The sequence below is a fragment of the Pithys albifrons genome, chromosome 7, assembly GCF_047495875.1.
Source record: "Pithys albifrons albifrons isolate INPA30051 chromosome 7, PitAlb_v1, whole genome shotgun sequence".
NCBI classification, from domain to species: Eukaryota; Metazoa; Chordata; class Aves; order Passeriformes; family Thamnophilidae; genus Pithys; species Pithys albifrons.
Window position 1 is genome coordinate 22,942,225 of NC_092464.1, and position 23,122 is coordinate 22,965,346.

General features: G+C 36.2%; 1 protein-coding gene across 1 annotated transcript in view; it reads left to right on the forward strand.

Moving 5' to 3' along the window:
• Positions 1 to 724: 724 nt before the first annotated feature.
• Positions 725 to 23,122, forward strand: part of ZNF804B (zinc finger protein 804B) — a 33,944-nt gene continuing 11,546 nt past the window's right edge. Inside the window, exons 1-3 of the mRNA XM_071561247.1 lie at positions 725 to 751; positions 850 to 993; positions 22,954 to 23,084. Of these exons, the coding sequence (XP_071417348.1) occupies positions 725 to 751; positions 850 to 993; positions 22,954 to 23,084 (302 nt within the window). The remainder of the gene's footprint in view (positions 752 to 849; positions 994 to 22,953; positions 23,085 to 23,122) is intronic.

The following is a 23,122-nucleotide window of genomic DNA, read 5'->3' on the forward strand; positions in this document are numbered from 1 at the left end:
TGAGTGCATTCATTGAGCTCAGTAACTTTTGGCTCCTATGTTTTAAGTTTTCTCTTTTTGCCTATTATTATGTATTGAAATGAAAGTATTTGAGTCTCCAGAGCACTCACTTGAGTTACCGGAGAGATACAGAGATGGGGTCTGTAGGAACTAATTGTATTTTCCTTGTTTTCAGCTGTGTGCCTGAGCCTGGACATGAGCTACTGGTTGTGGTCTCTGTTGGGCAGGTGACAGTTCTTTCAGTTTGGGAAGGCTGGATGGTGTGTCCCTTCATGCAGATGTTGGGAATGAACAGGGAGGCTTGTAAAAGGCTCTTGCAGTGGTGGCTCTGGTGGCTCTGCTCAGCCGGCTGTAGCAATCTGCTGCCTGGCCTGGCTGAATATTTCATAGAGGGTAGAAAGCAGAACACAAAAGAAAATCTGCTTTAGTATCAGATTAAACCAGTTTATTTCTTCTGACCAATAGTACCTGAAGGAGCAGACACATGTTCATGCAGTCTGGAACTGATGTGAGGACTAGCAGACAAACCTTGGTCTCTTAATTGTTCTTCACTGCTGAGCTTTTCTGCCCAGGAGCTAGGCAGTATCTTGATGATATTCCTCTGCTCCTCATTCCTCTCTGCTTTTCTACTGCAGTACGTACAAGTAGTAAGAATAATTCCTGAAAACCCACAATTATTTTATTAAATCCAGTTTAAGACCTAAACCTCTGTAGTGTGTACGGGATGGATCTTGTTGTTGTAGTCGTCCTGGTCAGTCTAGTGTGTTTCATGTGGATGATGAAAACAGCTGCTGAGGCATGGGCTCACATCTCTAGTGAAAGTGTCTCCATTTGCTGCTGCCTTTGCAGGACTATGCTGAGAAGGAGAAAGCTGCAGCCAAGGCTCTGGAGGATGTGAAGGCTAATTTCTACTGTGAACTATGTGACAAGCAGTACCACAAACACCAGGAATTTGACAACCACATCAATTCTTATGACCATGCTCACAAGCAGGTAAACCTGACAAATGTCTGTGCATGTTACAACAGTCTGTCTTCCTTCCTCATTGATTGTGGAAGGTTTCTAAATTCACTCGAGAAGACAATTCATCATTTGATATTTTCAACTTTAACATGCAACTTTCCATTAAAATAAAATGGAAAATATTTGTTGTTTTATTATTCACCACAATTTCTTTTAAGCCACTCTGACTGAAAGACCTCTATCTATAGTTTCAGATACATGCTTAGTACCAATAGCCACACTTTATTTGATATATTTAAATGTGGAATTACTTATAAACCAGAGGGAGAGGGAAAGATTACTTCCTCAAATAGCCAGGTCCCTCTTTTGGATGCAGAAGGCATATCACCATGTTATATCAAGCTGGTCATGCTGTTTCAATGGCAGAAAAGAGGGGTTAGGGTGTGGGTTTTGTTTGTTGGTGTTTTGGGGGGTTTGGTCAGTTTTTAGCACATTTTTTATTTTTTTTTTATGTAAAGTATATATTTCTGAAGTGAAAATCTATGTTTCTATGGGTGAAATACATTTTGCCTTGCATGCAGAACATGATATAAAATAATCCTTACTGCTGAACAAGATGTTGCATTCCTGGGAAAAGATAATAGGTAGTAATTCCTTTTCATTGGTTTTGTATTAATTTTATCATGTCTTTGTGGGGTAGGTATATTCTGTCCATATGTGCTTATTATGCTTCTTTTGTGCATCCTAGTTTTTCTCCAATTTTAGCAAAATCCATATTTCAGTTGGAAATATGGAAGGAAAATGCAATTAAATGACCTAAGCATTTCATAATTTTAAGAAAAAGGTTTGCAAAGCTCAGGAATGAACATTTCTAAGCCTCTGATGTGAGAGATCATATCTGCTAATCTAACGTGGTAAGGACATGCAACTAAATACCATAGATTTATCTTTTTCTCTTATACTTCTGCTAGTGCTTGCATTACACAGCTCAAGAGCTCAGCTATTGTGAGCATTCAAATTAGTGTCTTCTGGTGATCACACTTTTGGTTGCATGGGAGTCAGGACATGCCTTAAAAATATGTGAAACAAAAGTTGCAGGTATTGCTGACAGAGGATTAGAAATAATAATGTTGAGTAAAATAAGCAGTGCTCACTCCCTGCAAGCAATGTTACTGTCTTCCACAGTATCACAAGGGATGTAAATCACCCTGAAATTTTCTGTGTGCATCTATCACAGCACTTCTTTAACAAACTGCCTAATGTCTGCCCAGCCATCCTGTTGAACCATCCTGCTGAATTCGAGCAGAATATAGAGTCAGCTACACATGGGTAATAAAGGGACTCTTTTGTACCATCACTCCCAAACTGGAGTTATGCATATATGTGTTAAATCAAAAGCAATTTCTTGTGTCAGCATTTCATTATTAATCCATAAAAATGTTTATAATTCTACTGAACAAATGCTTTTCCAGATCCTATACATGTTACTCTAATCATTATAAATACCCATTTGCTGCACAAAGGATTTTTTTCACCCTTCAGCTGTTTTTTTCAGCCATCGGAAATATATCTAAACTCAAAGAGAAAAATTTGTGCCCTCCCCTCTTCACACACTTCCTATACAAAGAGCAGTTTATGCTAAATCAAACAACCAGCTTCATACTCCATCTATGGCAGGTTTCTGCTATAAAAGGAATGTTTAAGCACTAAAACTCTTTTTAATTTTCAGATAAATTTAGTATTTTACAAGCTACCAGACATAGTGCTGAAAACCAAGAGTCTGCACCAAAATGCACGGCACATACAGAATATCAACTGGCAGTGCAAGCTCACCCCGTCCTGCCCTTTCAGATGCAGCTCAGAAACTCAGTGTAGGATTAGCTAGTTACCCACCTGATGTGACAGGGTAATTCAGTCTCTTCTCCCCTCTCACTTCTTGGCTGCTCAGCCAAGTCTGGGAACAGCATTAGTTTGCCTCTAAGAATAGTGTGGGTGTGCCCTTTTCTCTGACTTTTGTGATCAGTCACAGAAAAGCCTTTATTCTTCATACTTTTATCAGAGTATTCTTCAAAGAAAACAAGTTAGTGTATGGTTTCCTGTGTTTTTATCTAGCTTGGTTTCAAAATGTTTCTTCTGGGAGGAACAGTAGCCACCAGACCTTATTTCTCCAAAGATATATTTTTTTGTTTCTCAGCAGTAATTTGAAAGTATCTTTAGTAATCTGCATGGATATGTTCTAAACATCCTTCTTCTAATGGAGAGTACATTAAATGAGGGACTCTTTACATCTCAGTAACAATACAGCACAGTCCCTTCATGTGATTTCCTATTTAAATGCTACTACTTCAAAATAATGTTTAAAGAAGATAGAAAAGCAGAAAAAAGGATATTGCACTGAGTCATAAATCTTTTGTTTATATTCCAGTGAAAACAGATTTTATTCATAGAATTATGGCTCTAATCTCCAAATATGTTTTTAAATTAATTTTGTGATCCACTTTCTTAATGATTTCAACCAGTTGTTACAGCAGGAAGTCCTGACTTCCAGACTAAGCAGTTGGCACACCAGCCATTGCCTTCTCTGTCCTCAGAGGCTGCAAAATGTTATGATGACAATATGGCCTTGTTTGCATAACTGGCCCTTCTGCTGTGTTTCTGTGTTATATATTTTTCTAAAACAGTATACTCAGACTGACTTTTCCTCTCTCTCTGCCTGCTACATACCTCTGTACTTATGGTTATAAAATACAATGTATGTATGCATAGATATATACATACATATGCATAAAATTTTAACAGACCATCAAAAATCAATGCCTACAGCTTCATTATCTTCTAACACTCTAATGACCCTGGAGAGTTTTAATATTATTTATATATTTTTTGTGTAACATTGTCTAAATATTAAGCAATTATTTTTTCTTTTGGCACTCTTGTCAGTCTTAATATTGCTAATGTCTTTCTTGACACACACTCTATAAGAGTCTCACTTGACACATTCTCTAAAAGAATTTTTCATGGATATTGCCTGCTATTGGAAATTAATTTCTGTTGGTGCACAACTGGTTAAAATGAACTCAGAAAATCTGTCTGAATGAAAGGCTGCACTCCCATCCAGCTTTGCCTGAGCTCTCTGTTAAGCCTGATACTTACCAAGACTGGGGCAGTAACTTCCCTGGGAGAACCTAATCTTTCATCACCAAACCACCCTGTGCACACAGGTCTCATTGGCCCAGCACATACCACTTAAAATCACAGCTTTTTTCTTCTGTGTTTTTTCCTATGACTTTATAAAATCCTGTGCAGCAGTCACAGGGAGTAACACATTTGATAAATCTTCAATATCCCATCAAGCATCAAGGTGAATAATGCTTGCTATCACTTGCTCCCTATATTCTCTGCAACAAAAGTTAACTGCATCAGAACTGAGTGCCTTGGCTCTGTCAAAGATATCGAAAACTTGAAAGGATGAGGTGTGAATTCATGCAAAAGTGATTAGGATATAGATAAACAAGATAGGTTGCTGCTGGAAAACATAATATATCTGGAAGTACACTATATAATAAGCTGAAAATAATATGTCAGTATAGTTGTTTTACCAGGGTTTTTAAGTCATATGCATCTTTAAAAGGAAGCCTAACTTGAGCAGAGATGTCTGTCTGGTTGACATTATTATATGGAATCTTTTAGTAACTCCAGGTCATGTACAACATTCATCAATTCAGTTTAAATCAAAGTAGTTGGAGCTTTCAATTTTTTGTATAAATAATCCTTAGCAATCAGCAAGGCTTTTAGATGTCAGCAAATGAGAAAATCACAAATCTGTTCCGTGTACTGCAATAACATAATTGTGATGATAATGATAATAGAAATATGCAGCAAAGAAAAACAAGACTGTATTGCCATCTTGGGGTTTTTGATGACAAAACAAGCCTTAGTTTAGTTGTCAAAATCTACCCATAGAGTTAAATACATCACATTCTCTCCTGTGATAAAAAAACACAAACCAAACCAATAAAAACAAACAAAACCCCCCAAACCATAAAACCAAATGAACCAAACAAAAAACCATAAAACCCCCCACCACAGAAATTGTTCTTGAAGCAGGCAGCACTGTGTAAATAGGTGAACAGAACTTTCAGCCTGCTCTTGTTTACATTCACATACCTATGTGTTTCTATCCATGCATACCAGCATTTGGATATATTTCTGCCGTGAGAGTCTGATTTAGTGTATACAGCTGTGGGCACTTACTCTTAAGCCTTTATGGTGCTTGTGGATTTAAACTCTAATTCAGGCAGAGATTTAGCTCCTGTTAAACATCAAAGCCTGCAAATATGCTTGCATTTTAGCTAGCGCTGCTGCTGCCACCCAGAAAATTCATTGATGAGCTAACACAGAGAAAGCTCTAGGAATGAGTGCAATGCTGAGATCTTGTTTGTTCATCTTGAGAGTGGTTTTTTTCCCAGCATCTCCATGTTTATTGCAGGAACATTAAGTCATGTCTTTTAGCCCTAATGTAAACCTCTTTTACCCTCTATTTCCATTTGGAGGAAAGGAAACTGGTCTGGCAATATCTGAGACATTTCATGTTAGCATCTGGGAAGTTAGGCAAACACACCGAGAAGCCTTCTGGACAAAGTAACACACTAATGAAACAGAAAGGATTATACCAGCATGAAGGTTCATCACTATATGTGCATGTGGAGTCCCTGCTTTTTTCTCTTGATAAATGGGTGGATCCACTGTCCCTTTTGTACTCCCACGTGGAACCCCCACTTCTGCACTTTTGCATCAAGACACTGGCCTTTAAGGAGGGGCTGCTTTTTTAGGGGGCAGTTTTGCACATGGGGTCTGTACTCTCTGTGACCTCCTCAAAAAATAACCTGATTGGCAAAAGAACCTCAGAATTTCTTGCTCTCAGCAAGGGGTGCTGCCTGCAGTCATGAACATTCTGCTCCTGTAACTCAGATTAATCACCTTGGTTTGATGCCTGTTAAGAAATACATGCATACTCATAACAAAACTTTTGCATTCCTTGCATCCTTAGTAAGACTAAAGATAAAAGGAGTCAAGCGAGAGAAACAGTAATATGATGTTAGATTCCCTCAAACAGCTGGCTTATAAGTGGGCTTCAACTGATGCAGGAATTTTGGATGTGTGGTAGTTATTGTCCTCTTATTTTTTAGGTACCAATGGATTGCTCTGCTCAAAAGCAGCTATCACATACACGGATTGTTATGAGGGAGGGTGGGGTGTAAAATTAGGCCCAGTCCTGAGAACAATTGTGACCTTTCTAAGAGATATGACTATGAAGAACCCCACAAAAATAAAGTATTCAAATGCTTAAAATGAAGGATGCTCGTATGTTTTACAAGATAGAAGTTTAGACATGAAAGTTATTTATTTTTTCCATATTCAGGACATTTACCATAAATAACTTTAGTCAGAGTAGACACATCTGATACATACATCAAAATATTCCCATTATGATTTGATATGGTCAGTATTTTCTCAGTTTTTTTTCCACAAATTATTCTTTAATTTCAGTGAACTGCCTGTTTATTTTTAACTTTAGACAAATCTATTACCGGTTTATGTTTTAACTATTACCATTAGACACTTATTTAGAATGATCATCTGAGCCAGTATAACACACTTGTCAGACACTTCTGCTCCATCACAATATTTTTTTTCCTTGAATTTGGAATGTTTCAATGCTGAGAAGTTCTTAACTGTTATTTTATGTATTATTCTACATCACACATATTGGTTCAATTTTCTCTTCTCTTTCCTTTTAAGCACATCTTTCTCTTCCCTTGGAAACAGTGTACTCTTTGCATTTCTGGCACAAGTCTTGGGTCTTTTAAATGTGAAGACCAAAGCTAAAAGAAAAGAAATCATTTCTGTAGTCTATCCTATTGTTTCACTGTCTTTTTGCCTTAAAGACGCACTGTTCTCCTGCTCATTGTGATACCAGTGGTTGTCTTACTGTTGCTTATGCCTATGCCATTTTTTCATTCTTTGATTTCTGTAATAGCTTCACACTTTCTTAGCTTTTCATTATACATTGATTTTTTCAGCGTGTGTTCTTGTTCATACTCCCCAAAATTACTTCCACTCTGACTGTAACTGTTCGCAAAGAGCAGGTTTTTGATAATTTCTTACTGAATAGATTCACTGTTCTCACACTGCCTTTTCCATAATTAACTTTAAAAGTTTTTCTTACTCTTTCAGAATTTGTTCATATGAATTAACTCCTTTTATTCATCCCTTTTGTTTATAAATTAGTTTTGATTGCAAACTAAATTACCCCATGATTTCTACAGGATTGTTAGATGCAGAACTGGCTGTGACACATACAATTAAGGTTTCCAAACAGTCTGTATTTTAAGAACAAGCTTTCTGTTGCTCTCAGTGATTGGGCTGAAGTTTTCTTTATGGATCACCAACTTAAGTAAATGACAGTAAAAATACGTAGTATTTGTAAAGTCAAGAATAAAGAAGTGATAAGGCATTGGAATCAATACTGTTTGGATGGCCTACTCTGATATATTTATGCATCTGCCCTTTAATAAAATCTTTAATCTCAGGTTGTATGTTGTTTACACTGAGGAAAACTGCCTGACTCAGTACTAAAGATGGACTGTAGTTCAAAAATTAACCCATTTTGTGTAGGGGAGGAAGCCATTGGCTGCAAAGGAGCTGATGATATGAAATGGAGGGTAAGCAAGGAGAAGTTTAGGAAGCAGTTATGGGAATAGGTGTACTGGACAGAAACAGCAAGAAGAGAAAAGCATGGAAGTGTAACTCAGAAATCAGAAGACCAGAAAGGGAGAAGAAGGAGTTACAAGAGGAAGAACTTGGAAAAATAATCCATAAATAAGGAGAAATATGAGGATAAAGCACAGTAGGAAATGCTCAGTGTCTAAGTCATTGCTTTTAGAGCTGAGGAACTGAGTAAATAGACCACATTTCACAACTCTAATTCACTTAACACGAATACCACAGATATTGTATTGGCACACAATGTTGTATTGAAAATAATACAAAGGACTTATGCAACATAAAAAATGGCTGAAGTCTGAAAAAACCCCCAAAACAACAAAGAATGGAATGTATAATGCTGTTTTTCATGTAAAATTTCATCTTTTACCATTGCTAGATAGTATAGGACCAAAATTTTCTTGTCCTGAATGCTTCTTTCTGTTATTTAGACATAAAGAAATCCTGCCTTTCTGAATAAAGGTTCGTATCACAACTGCTGTGCCTCAGAGCACCTGCAATCCAGCATTTTTGAAATGCTGAAGTAACAGTTGAGGGGAACAGACAATCAGATTGTGTCACATCACATAAACTAATGTCAATAAAGGTAACATAAAGCAATACAGGATGACATCAGCATTTAAGTAAAAGAGTAGTATACAATATATGCACAAAAGCAGGATATAAGCAACATGATAATTCTGTGGCTTCACTGTCCTAGAACATTTATTTTGCCAGTTTCAAATTATCTTAAAGTGAATGCTTGCTCTATAATATCATGCAATGTTTTCCTAAATTTTATGAGGGGAGGTTTGTATTTATAGGTCTGCTGCAAAGACATGGTTCAATTGCACACTAGAGCAAGTGCATGCAGCAGAGTAGCTCTGGAGCAACAGAAGCAGCATTATCAAATACCACTGAGCACACTGTGGTGATTAGGAGTGACTCAAGGCAACAGATTCCAAAGAAACATCACCAGAAACAATTCTTTATTTTAAATTTACCAATCTGTGCAGATTAGTGGGCTTTATAAAGAATGGCTAAACCTGCTGCCCTGCCAGTGCTTTGCTGCTTTTTGATTACTCAGTGATAGAGTAAATAAATTGGCAGCATTCCTGCTTTTTAAACTGCATGTTACTTAGACTAATGAGATTCTTTTCATCATTAGCTGTCAAAAAAAAGTTCTTGCAAATAATCTAGGCTTCATTCAAATTTAATGTCTTGATAAGTCAAGTTTTTAAATACTAGATGCTATGGAATTACATTGGGTGTTCTTTAGCATGAATGCTAATTAACATGTAAATTAGCAATTTAACCCTCTTTAAATGGGAAAAGAAACCCATGGGACACCTAATTTCCTAGTTGCTAATGATGGGCCAATGACTGTAGACTATTTCTTAAGCATTTCATTATATAAGGAATTACAGAGTGTATTATCAGATTTTGGCATTTAAGACATAGCAATAACTAGAATGTCAGTTAGAGGAAGTGCTTTTCATTAACGCTTGTGTATTCTTATTTCCATTCTTCTCAGAGGGTACACTTTTTAATTACTAAAGTTTTAAAAGTAGTTTTTCAAGCAGGAGTAATGGTTGATGCAGTGTAATGGATGTCTTATTCAAATAAAGCAAGGAATCAGAAGGATTAGATTTGTAACAAAAAAAAACCCAAAACAAACCCAAAGAGATTATGTCAAACCAGAGAACAATATGAAATTCCACACCAAAATAATCAGTTTAGAGTTTAATTTTGTATAGTAATTCCTCACCCAGACAATGAAAAAGCATACTCTTCTTCAATATGTTTAGACAAGAGGTGCATTCAGGTGGGAACTCAGCATCTCTGGTTTCCTGTTTTTTCCAAATTTGCTTCTATTTCAAATATGGACAAGGAAAAAAATCCCCAAACTGAATTAATTGAAACATTCTCTTATGACTGATTTAACAGGTCAATGATAATTGAATTTAAAGAAAAATAAAAATTGAAACAAAAGACTTTGTGAAACATTCCACTCAAATAAAAAAATGGTTTAAAGCCAGTCATAATTATTTTTTCCTATTATGTAAAAAGTTATCAAACCAACATATTCCCATTTGGTTCTGAGTTCTGAAATGCTAATACATGCAGTGCATAGGATATTACCTAAGTAAATGAGAAAGGTAAACCTAAATATTTATGTTTAGATTATTCTTCCCTTTTAACCTTTAGGGGCAGTCAGGCTGGAGTGGTGCTTGTGTTGTTTAATGAACAAGATAAATTATATTGGATGTTGTCCTTTTTAAAATCTCTGTATTCAGGTGTCTTTCACACTTTTAAAATAACAATTATAAAGACAGAAGAAGCAGAAGAAAAAGCATGTTTTCTACCTATTTCTATGCAAAATGTTACCATTCATGCAAAACAGTCTGTTTACTATGAACTAGTAAAAACTGGACAATACTGAACACAGATGTATGTTATATTTCATGTGCTAGCTTAGAAGACTGACAAGCATTATGTAATGTTTCTTATAGGCCATATATTTTGCATATTTGGTTGGGATATTTCTGTTAAATCAGTAGATCTGAAATATCTGATATTTTAAGGCCAGGCTTTACAAGTTTTACTTCAGATCGTGAGGTGATAGGGACAAAGCAACGCCAGATGCTATGATTGGCTTTGATGACTGACTGTTCACAAGTCCTTGAATTCATGTTTGTGGAATGACTTTTACAATATGGCATTATTAAGACACATTAAGGAACCTGTTCTGCATGTTATGAAACATCTGTACATATTTTACCTCAGGCAATTTTTTGGCATAATCAGCTTTTTTGGAATTACAATTAGCTGTGTTAGCAAAATGTTATACCCCCAAATGTTCACAGAAAAATTATGTTTCTCTTGGCGTCTGCATAAATTTTGAACAGTGCTTTCTTGCTCTTTCCCTCATCTGGAAAAATTGTAATTCTTCTAATTCAAATGGCATCCAGAAAATATATCTGACACTATAAACATCTGTCTAGAATCTACATCTATTATAGTTCTGTTCGTTTTTTACTGTCTGCACCTTTCAAGCAGTGATTAATATGCAAGAATGTAGCTGAGCAATTGATGCCTGTGGAGCATTAAGTCAGGCTCATCAGCTATATTTGTGTTCAAAGAACTGTACAATATGCCTTGTATGTCTTTAAGGGGCATTCATAGCACAAACAAATATTTAAAAGCAAAACAGAAAAATATCTGTGCGTCGCCAAGACAGCAATGAAAATGGTGAGCCTAGTAATTTATAATCCTTACTTATTTAAATGTATTAATAAACATATTTTAACATATCTCTAAGGGAAAAATGAAGGAGGTAACCCAGACCAATTATCATTTCACAGTTCTTAAAATTTTATAATAATTAGGCTCCACCAGGAGCCATTAAAAAGACAAAGGCTCTAAGTATTTTCTCAAATGAAATTTCAAGGGAATATCTAGAGAAATGTAGATGTCATGCACGTCAATAAAAAAATGTTTCTAGAACACAGTAAACCAAACCAAACCAAACAAAAAAACAAAACAAAAAATTAAACACTCATTCACTCATTTATCAGGAAATGCTGCTTTTAGTGTGGAATGGTTTCTCAGGAATGCAAAAAGATCAAAACTATTTTTCATTCAAAAGTTTTACTTTCTTCAGTCAGGTTGAAATTGTTCATAAATATTGACATACATTGCTTCAACAGTGTTACTTTAAAAAAAATTCAAAATTTCTTGTGAACCATTTAAAAATTCTTTTGTAATATTAATTGTAATGTAAGCACACATTATATTTACTATTCTTAAGATACAGAAATTATGAAAATTGTAACTGCATTATGTTGCATTGCTATTTAGATGCATTGACATCATGCTACTTGAAATTTTCATTTTTTAAATAAGTTTTCAGAATTTGACTTCTCCTACTAAGACTAAAACATCAAGAATTCCCAAATGTCAACATTTCTTTCAGAGCAGAAATTCTAGGCTTTTAACAAGTGTGTAAGTAAAGAGGAATTGACACAAAACTCCTAGAATCCTTATAGTTAGCATTTCTCTGCTTGTTTTCTGTTCTTACCATGTTGATGGACACCGAGCACTGCTTTCTTCAAAACAAACCCCTAAATACTTATGTTTAAAAGTCACATTCCATTGCCGTGTATTTACACTTTCCATTCAGGATCTGTGTATTCAACAAGGCACTAACTCATATCTAGCAGAATTAAAAAAACCTTTGGCTTGCTTTCTGAACCTGCCCTGGATCTCCAGTCTTAGACTGGATTGTGTAAATATCAAATCATAGTTAATTGAGAAATCAGAGGTTAAAGTAATACCATGTTTAAGGTAAAAAAATACAATTTATTAAATCACACGTGCTCCCCAACAACCCTGACAGAGTTCAAGAAGCATTTGGATGATTCTCGCAGGCACATGGTGTGACTCTTGGGAAGGTCCAGTGCAGGGCTAAGCATTGGATTTGTTAGTCCTTGTGGGTCCCTTCCAAATCAGCATATTCTGTGATTCAGTGATTCTGTGATATTTACACATATTGGCTTACAAGAATATTTCCTAAAAGTGACAATGTAATTTTCACTTTTCAAAAGGAATCCAGCAAATTCATATTAACCTCATCTTGTCTTTCCTTCAAAGCCAAATTCATTCTTATCAGCTCATAATGACCATCTTTTCTGAGTTTCGCATAACTTGTATGTCATTTGAGCCTGAGTTACACTGAACGTTGTCAGATTCTGATTTCCTTTCCATTTTGAAATTTAGCATAGCATGATGTCCCTTTGCTTCGTTAAAAAAAAAATTCTGCCCTTCAATTTGAAAATAATGATAAATTAGAACACTACTCATACAAAACAGCAGGTCATAGCCTAGTAAATCTGAACATGAAGTGTGTGAGAAGTGTACAGTGTTATTGCGATTTTCTATTCTTTCTAGAAAACCAAGCAAATTTTTTCTTACATAATTCCTTTTTAATTTTTGTATCTCTAAAAGCTAAAACAATAGTACATGGAAAAAGAATGGATTTTGTTTTTCAGAAATTAAAATTACAACATATGATCCAGTTGCCCTACTTCTCCTTGCCTCCAGAAATTGTTTAACTCACCTAGTCTAAAGATTATGAAGCCACTATGACCATATTGTATGTGTGTTGGTGCATATTTTAAAAGGCTTGTTTTCAATTTCAGTACATAAACCCATGGTATTTCTCTGGTTTTGAAAAAAAAAAAAAGAAATTGTAGGAGGTAGTAGCAGCATAAAGTGTGCTTAAAAGGTTCTCTATGTCAAGTGACAGGAAATAATTTGAGAAGTGACATAAAGTATTTCAGAAACATTGAGTGATAGATCAGCTTAGCATATTAAACATTCTCATGTCTACAAGAAAAACTACATGTGTGTTTATAGGAACATTTGATACAAGAGTGAACACAAAGAGACATCACCTGACTAAGAGGGTAACACAAAATGTTACCTCCTGAAGCTCCAGAACATGTAAGTGGATGAAAGAAGTAGTAAGGGATTGGTCTTACAAAAGTATATCATGTTCATTTCTACTCCCTTTTCAGGGAGCAGTTTCTAGAAAACTATTAAAAGTTTTAAATTATGAAATCACAACTGAAGTGTGTCAAATTGCAACTGAGTGATATGTTACACACCAGTGGCTGAACTTCATATTTCGACCTTGTTATTGCTTTTAGCTCCCTCTCTTAGTAAAAGCCTCAGGCACTGCAAGTTGCAACAACAGTAAGTACAAGGGGGCCAAATGCAAGTCACAAGTTGCAAATAAATAATATTTTATTCATGTGGCAATAAAAAGGGAGCTAGATAGGACCAAAATATCTTTGCCTTTATAAACTGTGAAATTAGGACATCTTTCACTCTTCAAAGTTTGGTCATGTGTTTTCCATGAGACACTGAATTTGCTTAGGAAGCACCTTATTGTTTTTGTTATTTCAGAAGAAAATGATGCTTAACTGGGAAGAGAGATGAATAAGCCAAGTAGAGGGAAGAAAGGACAGTAATGTCAAAGGAGACAACACATAATAATAATCTGAGAGAAAATTGGAAAATAAATAAAAGGAAAATGTAATTAAAATAATCTTTTTAAAAATCAGCAAAATTTACTGAGATGTGTTCTCAGAAGATTATCTCTGATAATGAAAGGCTAAAGCAGGCTATTGCAGGAGTGAATTATCCTGGGGAAAAAAAAAAAGGGCATCTGTTCATCTTTTCCTGTAAACAAACCAAAGACTGGAACATAAACTGCTACTTCAATCCCATGCATGAAGAAATTTAAATTAACAGATCATCCATCTGAATTTGCTGCTTTCTATGGGCCTCCCTTATGACAAGAAGAGCACAAATATACTTCACATTATGGGTCTCTAAAAAGCTGATCTCTAATCTACATGTTATTATCATTATGATGATCAACATAGACATGTAGAAAATAAAAAAGCCAAGTAATCGTATTTAGCAAATGGAAATAAAATATTTGCATGTATTTGTGTGAATAACAAACTGTAACATGCACTTCATTCACAAATCCAGTTTCATAAAAGTGAATAAGTTTGTCAGTTGGGTTGGGAGAAGGAAATCAAATGGAAAGATGTGAGAGAGACCTAAGTAATTTTCAAGACCACTTGGCAGATGGTTTAAGGACCCAAATCCCAGAACTGAAAAAGACCAAATAGGTTATAAACAGCTAATCTTGTTTAGAAGGAAAGTCAATTCTCTCTGGCTTAAATTTATAATAAAGGAGAGAAAGGAAAAATGGATTGTAAATACTATAAATCACAAGTGAAGAAATTGGAAAAGAAGTGATTGAGGAAGTAAAAACGGCAAAAGGGAAATCTGTAGTCATCAGAGATGAGGGCAGAAAAGTTTCTGAAAGTGTACTCAGGAAATATAGTATCTTCTGCTCAAAATCGAAATTATTTTTTTGTTAGTAGTGACATAAAAAGGACTATTCAATACATATTTCTGTTCTGTACTTGGGACAAAGCCAGACAATGTAGTCACATCTAAGTGACTGAATCATATGTTTATGATGATTGTGAAGTACCATTCTATCAATACTTAAGAAGGTTCTTTATCAACATAATCTAGAGCTAATGATTTTTGTCTCAATTGACTCAGGTGACCAACATCTAAGTATTAGGAAAGAGATTACCATAAACTCTTCTAATAATTAATGTAGATTTTCAAATGGGTGTCAGAGTACTGGAGGAAGAAGCATCAAGCTAGATGATGCCATGCCAGGATTTAGAAAGAATAAACAAGAAAATTTGTCATTCTGACATTGGTTCCAGGGAAAATACTGGAATGACTGATACGGGACTCCATGAAGAATGATAATGTAATTTTATTTGATGTAGCTTACATAAAATAGCTCTTGTCAAAAGAACTTGATTTCATCAATTTATCTGGATGTCCTCTATCTGATGTTATTGAAAACTTTTGATCAGATGATTATAAAACTCCTTTGTGGCTTTTTCTGATTCACCAAAACTGCAAGGAAATGCCATTTATTAAAACTTCATTTTGTTATAGTATTGCTGCTAGATTCCTTCTCAAGTTTAACTGTCCTACTCCAAATGAGCTGATTTTACTCTGAATAAATGCAAGAGAAAGAATATTTTGGGTTTGAGTGAATATCAAAAAAAAAATCCACTCCCATTAATATTTTTCATACACACATTATTTTTTACAATTTTCCCAGTTCATAACTTATCATGTAAAGTGTAGTGGTAACTATAAGGAAGACTACATTTATCTCATGTACATATTAAAGTGGTGGGTTTTTAGTGATGGACTTGTTCTTTGGTACAGCATTTCAAAGTCACTGTACAGTGTTCTGCTGATTCAACTTACATAGCACAATAGTTTTGAAGAGGTTTACCCTTTATGTTGTCCCCCCAGCACTACTCTAATTATCAAGAATCAAATTTAGGCTTCATTCAGTTACCTGGCATCTCTTTTCAATGGGCTTACCAAGAGTTAGAGGTGATAACTAAGCATGTAAGTGTTGATTCAATCTCCTCCCTGCTCTTTCCAGAATTCACTCCTTCTCTGCCTTCATTTATTTATTTGTAAAATGATGTATTGGTATAGATGAAGTTTCTTAAGAAATCTACATCTGTCTGTGGAAAGTGCTATGTAAAATCTATGTATGGACATTTCGACTATTATTTTTGTTACTCTGAAAGCATGCTGACCATATCAAAGAAAATTGGAGGCCAGGTTTTGGACTCATCTGTAGAATTCTAGGATAATTCAGATTCTTGTTCTTTTCATTAAAATGTAGGTGGTTTTGTATTCTGCCTACTACACTTAAAACAAACCAGAACAATGTGGTGAGATGGACTTTAAAAAATATGTGGAAAAATCTTAAATATTTTTAAAATAAGATTACAAAAAGTACTGAAAGTTTTGAAACGAGCTAGTCTTGAACAGGATCTGTAATGCCAGTTTCTTTTCTTTTAGCTGCTCAAATGAGAAGGAAAAAGAAATAAAATATATGAGATGATGTTTTTGATCTAAGAAAGAGCCCAACACCCTGAGGAGTAAGGTAATATATGAACATGAAGATACAGTCCCTGCCCCAAGGTTTTTATAATTCAAATGTGTTGCTTTTACTACGTAAATTGCTCTGTATTTCAAAGTGGCACTGAATATATCTAATCAAATTACACAGTGTGCACCCAGCTTGTTGAAGCATGTGACAATAAGTTCGTCAGAACCGATAGGAACATAGGTGGTCAAGTGGAGCATATGCTGGGTCCATAATTAGCTGAGGCCTTCAGAGGAGTTGTGGTTACAAAATGCACATTCTGTCCTATTCCGTATGGAAGTGGTCTCCATGAAATGCATCTGTTTTAACTTCATTTGGGGGATTCTCATGAGCAGCACAAATGGATCTTTTAAAATGGAAAGTATCCACAAATGGATACTTTCATGCAGCAATGGATGAAATCAATTTAATTAGCAGGAGTATTTGCAGATCTGGTTGGAGAGTAAGAGTTTCCAACAAAAAAGACACAGGTAAGCATGAGTAGGTCTTTATTTTTGGCATGAAGACCCATTGCACTAGATCAGACCATCTTTCTATACAGACATAGCAGAGGTTTCTCTGAAGACATGCAAAAAACAAGCCCTCCAAAGAGCCACCTGTAATTCATCCTTCTTGTTAATCCTTGATCAGCATCTCATTCAGGAATGTATGGATTCTCTAGGGCACGTCTGAGGACTGACTTTTCCTCTCTTCTGCTATCATCTCAGTCCCTAATCCAATAACACCAGGGTATTTTCTTTCTGTCTTCTCATTTACTTCTGCTAACAATATGATATGTGTTATGGCTGTCTATAATATGAACTACTCTAACAAGTCATTACCAGCACACACTTCAAAGTGGTCTGCAGTGATTTATGGGTAAAAAAAATTAAAATGTATCAGTTAGTTTTGGAGCTTCATATCTCATTGTTAATTCCTGTATGTAATAGTCTTCCTAATTTATTTTTGGGACTTTATTCATCATAGTAAGAGCAAATTCTTTCATTGCTGTTTCCTCACTTTCACTTAACAAACAAATACTATAAGCTTCAGACATGGAGTTTAATTATGTTATTTAGTGACTTTCATTCTCTTTTGATGGTCTCCATTGTAAAACCATTTTACAAATAATGCATTTGGTTCCAATGTTAGTGTTACAGGCAAGAGAATAATTACTGAAATTAATGTTCCTTTTTTCCTCATCTAACCCTTCTACGGTGAATTTGGTTAGTACTTAATTAGGAAGCTTTTCAGCTAAGTGGAAATAAGTCTTTAAAGCCAATCAGACACTCAAACATTCACATTAGTTCAAGGATTTAGATTCAAACAAGGCTCTCTAAATATGACAGAAGAAATACACCTAGTGTGGTACATACATTCCTGGGGCTGGAGTGTATTACAAAATGATGAGTATTTTGGAGGGTGTGTTATGAATGATATTCCAAAACAAAAATACTCTAAATGTAATAGGAAAAAAATAATTTAATTCGTACTAACCTAATCTTTTCTAACTTAATTAATAGAATTCTTTTTTCCCAAATATGCCTTCTCTTTCCATCAGTGCAGTACAAGAAGAGGATTTGCTTCTCAGAATACTTGCAACAACAGCTCTTTGTCCCAAAATCTGAAGTAGTTCCAGCTGCACCTTGGCCTTTCTGGCTCATCATTACACAACTAAGCAGTATCACTGTACCCTTCCCAGGATAGTTGCCCCTGCTTCCACTACCTGTCCATTTCCTTCTTGCCCCTTAATTTGACAAGCAGGTCTTGACTCAGCCATGCCAGTCTCCTTTCATCTTACACCAAGGAGCTGAGAGCTCTTATGCTCTATGGAAAACTTTCTTAAAGAACTGCCAGCTTGGTTCTGCTCTGTGGTCCCAGAGGGCAGTTTCACAGAGAGGGTTTACTAACAAAATCCTTGAACAGCTGGAGCTTTGCTGTTATGAAATTTAGGGTCCTGACTTTATTCTTCACCTGACTCATATCCCTCAGGACTGCAAACTCCATCAGCACATGATGACTGGATGCTTCCCATCTAGATACCACGAATTAGCTCACTTGTGCTGTGACCATCAGGTGCAGTATCACGTCCTCTTTGCCTGTCTATTACCTGGCTTAAGAAGCTATCCTGCATGCATTCAAGGAGTCTCCTGGATTTCCTACAGCATGCCATGCTACTTTTTCAGCAGCTGTACAGGTTGTTGTCCTCCACGAGGGCAGGAGCCTGAGAAGACAATCTGTCCTGTAGTTGTAGTAAGACGACTTCATCAGCAAGCTCCCCTTGCTTGATCAGGTGGCCTCTAGTAGACAGCAGCCACAAGGTTCCCTTTGTTGCCTTGGTCTCTAATTCTGACCATATGCTTTCAATCTAATTGTGGCTATTCTTCAGAGACAGTTCTACACACTCTATCCTTTTATTGATTGTAGACCACAAACCTTCCATCTTTTCATTCTTGTCTGTCCCTTTCAAACAGACTGTAGGAATTGATAGTTGAACTCCAATCATGGGATTCCTCCCACCAGGTTGCAGTAATGGCTACTAGGTCACATCTTTCTAGCATCACAGTGGCTTCCAGCTCCTCCTGTTGTTGCCCATACTGTGTACATTGGTGTAAAGACACCTCACCTGGGCTGTCAGCTCTGTCTCCTTCTTAGGAGAACGACCCTTAATAATTAAGATAGACACCCTTAATGCCCTCGGTACACAATGAAAAGAAAGAGGTACTTCTACATTTCACTTTATCCCTCTTGCTTTAGACAGCTGCTTTAAAAGGAGTTGATTAGGTCCCCCAAATGCTTTTTTCTTTCCATTTGTTGTGAAGAGAGGCATCTAAATTTGATCAAATAAATAGCAATCCAGATAAACCTTTACCTGCACAGGGAGGAATAGAAATCAGGGTCATAAAAGAAAATAAAGTCAGAATTGCAAATGTAGCCAGCAGCACATATACTTCAGGTGCTCATGGGTCAGTATAAAGCAAGTACTAGCCCCAGTAAAGTGACAAGACAAAACAAAACAAAACCAAACAAAACAACATTAAGAATGGGTAGAAATTGCTAAATTATTGGTATTTGACCACTGCTATTTTATGTCTAACAAAAGTAGGTAGTGATGATGAAGCTCCATTAACTCGTTTGAATCTCCTGGTGATTCATACCAGAGTTCAGAAGGAAAAGCATAGATTCAGCAGTTTTTGACAGAGGAGCAAATATGACTCAGATCTGGTTCTAGAAGTAAATCTTTCCATGACAATGAGTATTATTTTGTAGTCTTTTAATCTTCTCTATGGGTGTTTATAAAAGAGGAATGGATTACTTTTAGATATAGCAACATACACACACACGTGTACAAAAAACCCAGAAAGAATAGAACATGAGTCTAAAGAAGTATAACTCCAGGACAATTATATTTGCAGCAGGTGAAGGACGGAACAGAAGAATGTTATTAAATAAATCATAATTTATTACATGTGCCTGTATTTGGATGCCCAGTTAAGTACCTAATTACATGAAAAAATGCAATTGCCGTGTAAAGCAAAGTTAATTTTCAATCACACCTGCTGATCTCAGGGTTGTCGTTCAGGTAGCTGCTCAGTTGCATGCTGTTGTACACCATCTGCAGAAAATATTTGTGTGCCTGTCAGAAGTCTGGCACAGGTTATTAGTGAAGAAAATCAGGGCTTTGCAGGTTCAGCAGGCAGTCCCATGATCTATCCAGCATAGCTGACAAATTTCATTATGATTCCTAACTAGACCTCTGGCAGAGCAGCTTTGTTTGGTTTTGCTGACGGGATGTGCAGGGAGAGCCCTTTCTCTGCTCAGACTGTGGATGCTTTTGATTCCTTGGATTTAAGCTCCAATTGATGAGTTCTCCACTATGCTTACCTACATTTCTTTTTATTCTTCTCTCTACTTCTTTGACACATGCTATATGCCATTAGAGAGCAAAAAATACTGCTGGAACTTTTATTCTTAGTATTGGTCCATTTGCTTTTCTGATTATCATCCTAACTGTCAAAGAAATGAAATGGCATTGCTTTGCAGTACCTGTGTGCCATAGTACTCAGTTTCACATTGTTCTTTGTTTGCTTGACAGGTAGAAACTGTTTCTGTTTTTCCCCATGAATGCTCTATGCATGATGCTGAATAGCTTATGATGACAGCTAAAACATAGCAAGCGTCCCTAAAGGGCATTTCTCAAATGTGTTTCTTTGCTCTTTCTTCACATTGGACATATAAATAAGGCTCAAGACTACCTATGTTTTTTTCTGTGGAGAATAGGATCTTCACAGCTTAAATATCTGTACACTATTGTAAATAGTACCGAGGTGACAGAATATGTGGATTTGTTCTGGGAAGATTTTCTGAATTCTTTTACAGCTTTGGCTTTAATATATTATTTAAAAAGTTTCTTTCTTGAACCAAAAGTAACGTTGTCTTACATATTTATCCAGTTTACTGTAAATTGCAAACAATGACATTGAGAAAATGGAGCATTATGTGACTGGCCTGGCAAGGGACAAGTAAACAGTGAGGGAGGGCACGCGAAAGGACATGTAAAAGTTAAATATGTGGTGGAGAACCCATTTTTTCCAAGGAACAGAAGCCTAAGACCTTTAAAGAGGACTTTTCAGCTGTCCTGTTTCAGAGTCTAGTACAGCGATCTACAGATGTCAGCACTGATAAAAACTTTAGGAAGAAACATACAGATTTGATTGACTGGAAATATTTCTGATGAAATGGTTAAACTTCTATCAGGTACCAGGCAGCATAGTGATTCTTGCTGCTTGGTGGTGCACGAGTTTCTTGAGCAGCTGTCTTTCTGACCTTGTCAGCCTCATCCAAGGGAGGTTGCCTGTGCAGAAACATCAGGGTTGTTGAGAGCCTGCTCCATGTGCTCATAGGTACATGTCTTGGGGTCCACAAGGCTGAAAGCAAAGAAGAAAGTTCTGGTCTTAGTCTCCCAGAATTAATTTTTCTCTCACAGATGTTATTTGACTTTTTTAAAAATCCCATACTTGTAGGACAGATATGTGACAATGGTGGGAGATACACACTACAGCTTTCCAGCACTCTTCACGGAAGAAAATCACAGACCTTGAGTGGTCTGTTTCCACCAAGTGTTTTTCCATACCTCTCTGTAATATTATGTCATTGCCACAAGTTGGATTATTTAATTTTAGCCAGAGGAAAAAGAAGCTGTCATCTCTTTAGATTCTATAAAACAACTACACAGTGTTTTTCACCTGTTCACTTTATCTTAATCTACAGGCAAAAGCTAGACCTCTCTCCAGAAAGCATTTGTAATTTTCTGAACCTGTACAAGTTTCTCCAACACAGGTGCCTGATGTTCTGTGTAGAGCTCTGTGCCATGGATAGACTGTTCCCAATACCTGACCTGCAGAAAGCAGTATTTGCTGTTACAATGCTTGATCAGCCTCCAATTTATCTTACTGATACATATTGCACTTTTGGCCATGCTATAGGGTAACAACAACATGAGATGATGACAGTGATAAGGATGTTGATCTTTCGGTACTGGTGGACAGTCAAGCAGGCATAGATGCTGACAGCTAAGCAGCAGTTTAAAAATTACTTATTTCAAAACCTTTCCTCAAGTCTACTTTGCAAAAATTACTCTCTGGGCTCCCTGGAAAATTTAACATTTCCTGGTGTTGATTCTGTAGTTCTAAAGTCCATGGATGAGCACAGGGCTGCCTCTGGACCAAGGGGCAAGTGGATGCAGTAATTTAGTGCTCAGTCCTGGTCTTCAAGGCTTTGAGTTTGAGCATCTGACTGAATACACCAGAGCTCCCTCCCAGCCTGTAAACCTTCCTTCTGCAAGCACCATAGCACTGGAGAGGTGGTGAAGGGGAGAAGGCATTTTTGACATGGAGTATGGAAATATGGATCTGAACTGGAAAGTTGTAAGGTTAGGCATGACCTGCTGACTCCTAGAGAATGCAGTGAACTCAGAGGCAAGACAGCACCACTGTTTATGCAGAGGGTGCTTCTGACACTTTTTGCCTTGTGTCTTCTCCTCCTTCACTTTCCTTGTCTTATCAGCAGTGCAAAACCAGCTAATAAAAAAATGTAATAAGGGCAAAGAATTTTGCCCTCTCCAACAGTAATTCCCTGATTTACAGATGTTTTAGGAGATTAAAAAAATTGTGAAAATAAGCACTAGAGTTTCCTGATCAAACATTTCAGACAGTAGTCCTAAGAAGCTACCAGACTTAGAAGCATACACACATCCATGCATAAATGTGCAAGTAGAGATCTATAACATATATCACACACAGGAGCTCAGCCTCATTCCAGTATATGCCTATGGATTCCAATCCAACATAATTAATTAAATAAGAAGATGTTGATCTCATTAAGTGGTGTTTAGTTTTGTGACTGTATTTGTACACAACAGATTTGTGTATTCATAAGAACAAAAAAGCTATCATATATATGGAGGCATATGTCAGCTAAGTAACTGTGGCCAAGTCATGTTGTTTTGTCATGCAAAAATAGTATTTTCAACCTCTTCTTACTATTACCATATTTTAAGTACATTTACATACTAACTCTACAAAAAAAAAATTGAGTAACAGGAAACATATCTGTTGTGTGCATATTTAATCCCTTCTGTTTATATTCTTTTCACACAGAGATTGAAAGATTTGAAACAAAGGGAATTTGCTCGAAATGTGGCTTCGAAGTCATGGAAAGATGAGAAAAAACAGGAAAAAGCACTCAAGCGACTCCACCAGCTTGCAGAGTTACGGAAGCAGTCAGAATGGTATTTAAAATTTATATTAGGTTTTAATCCCCTCTTTC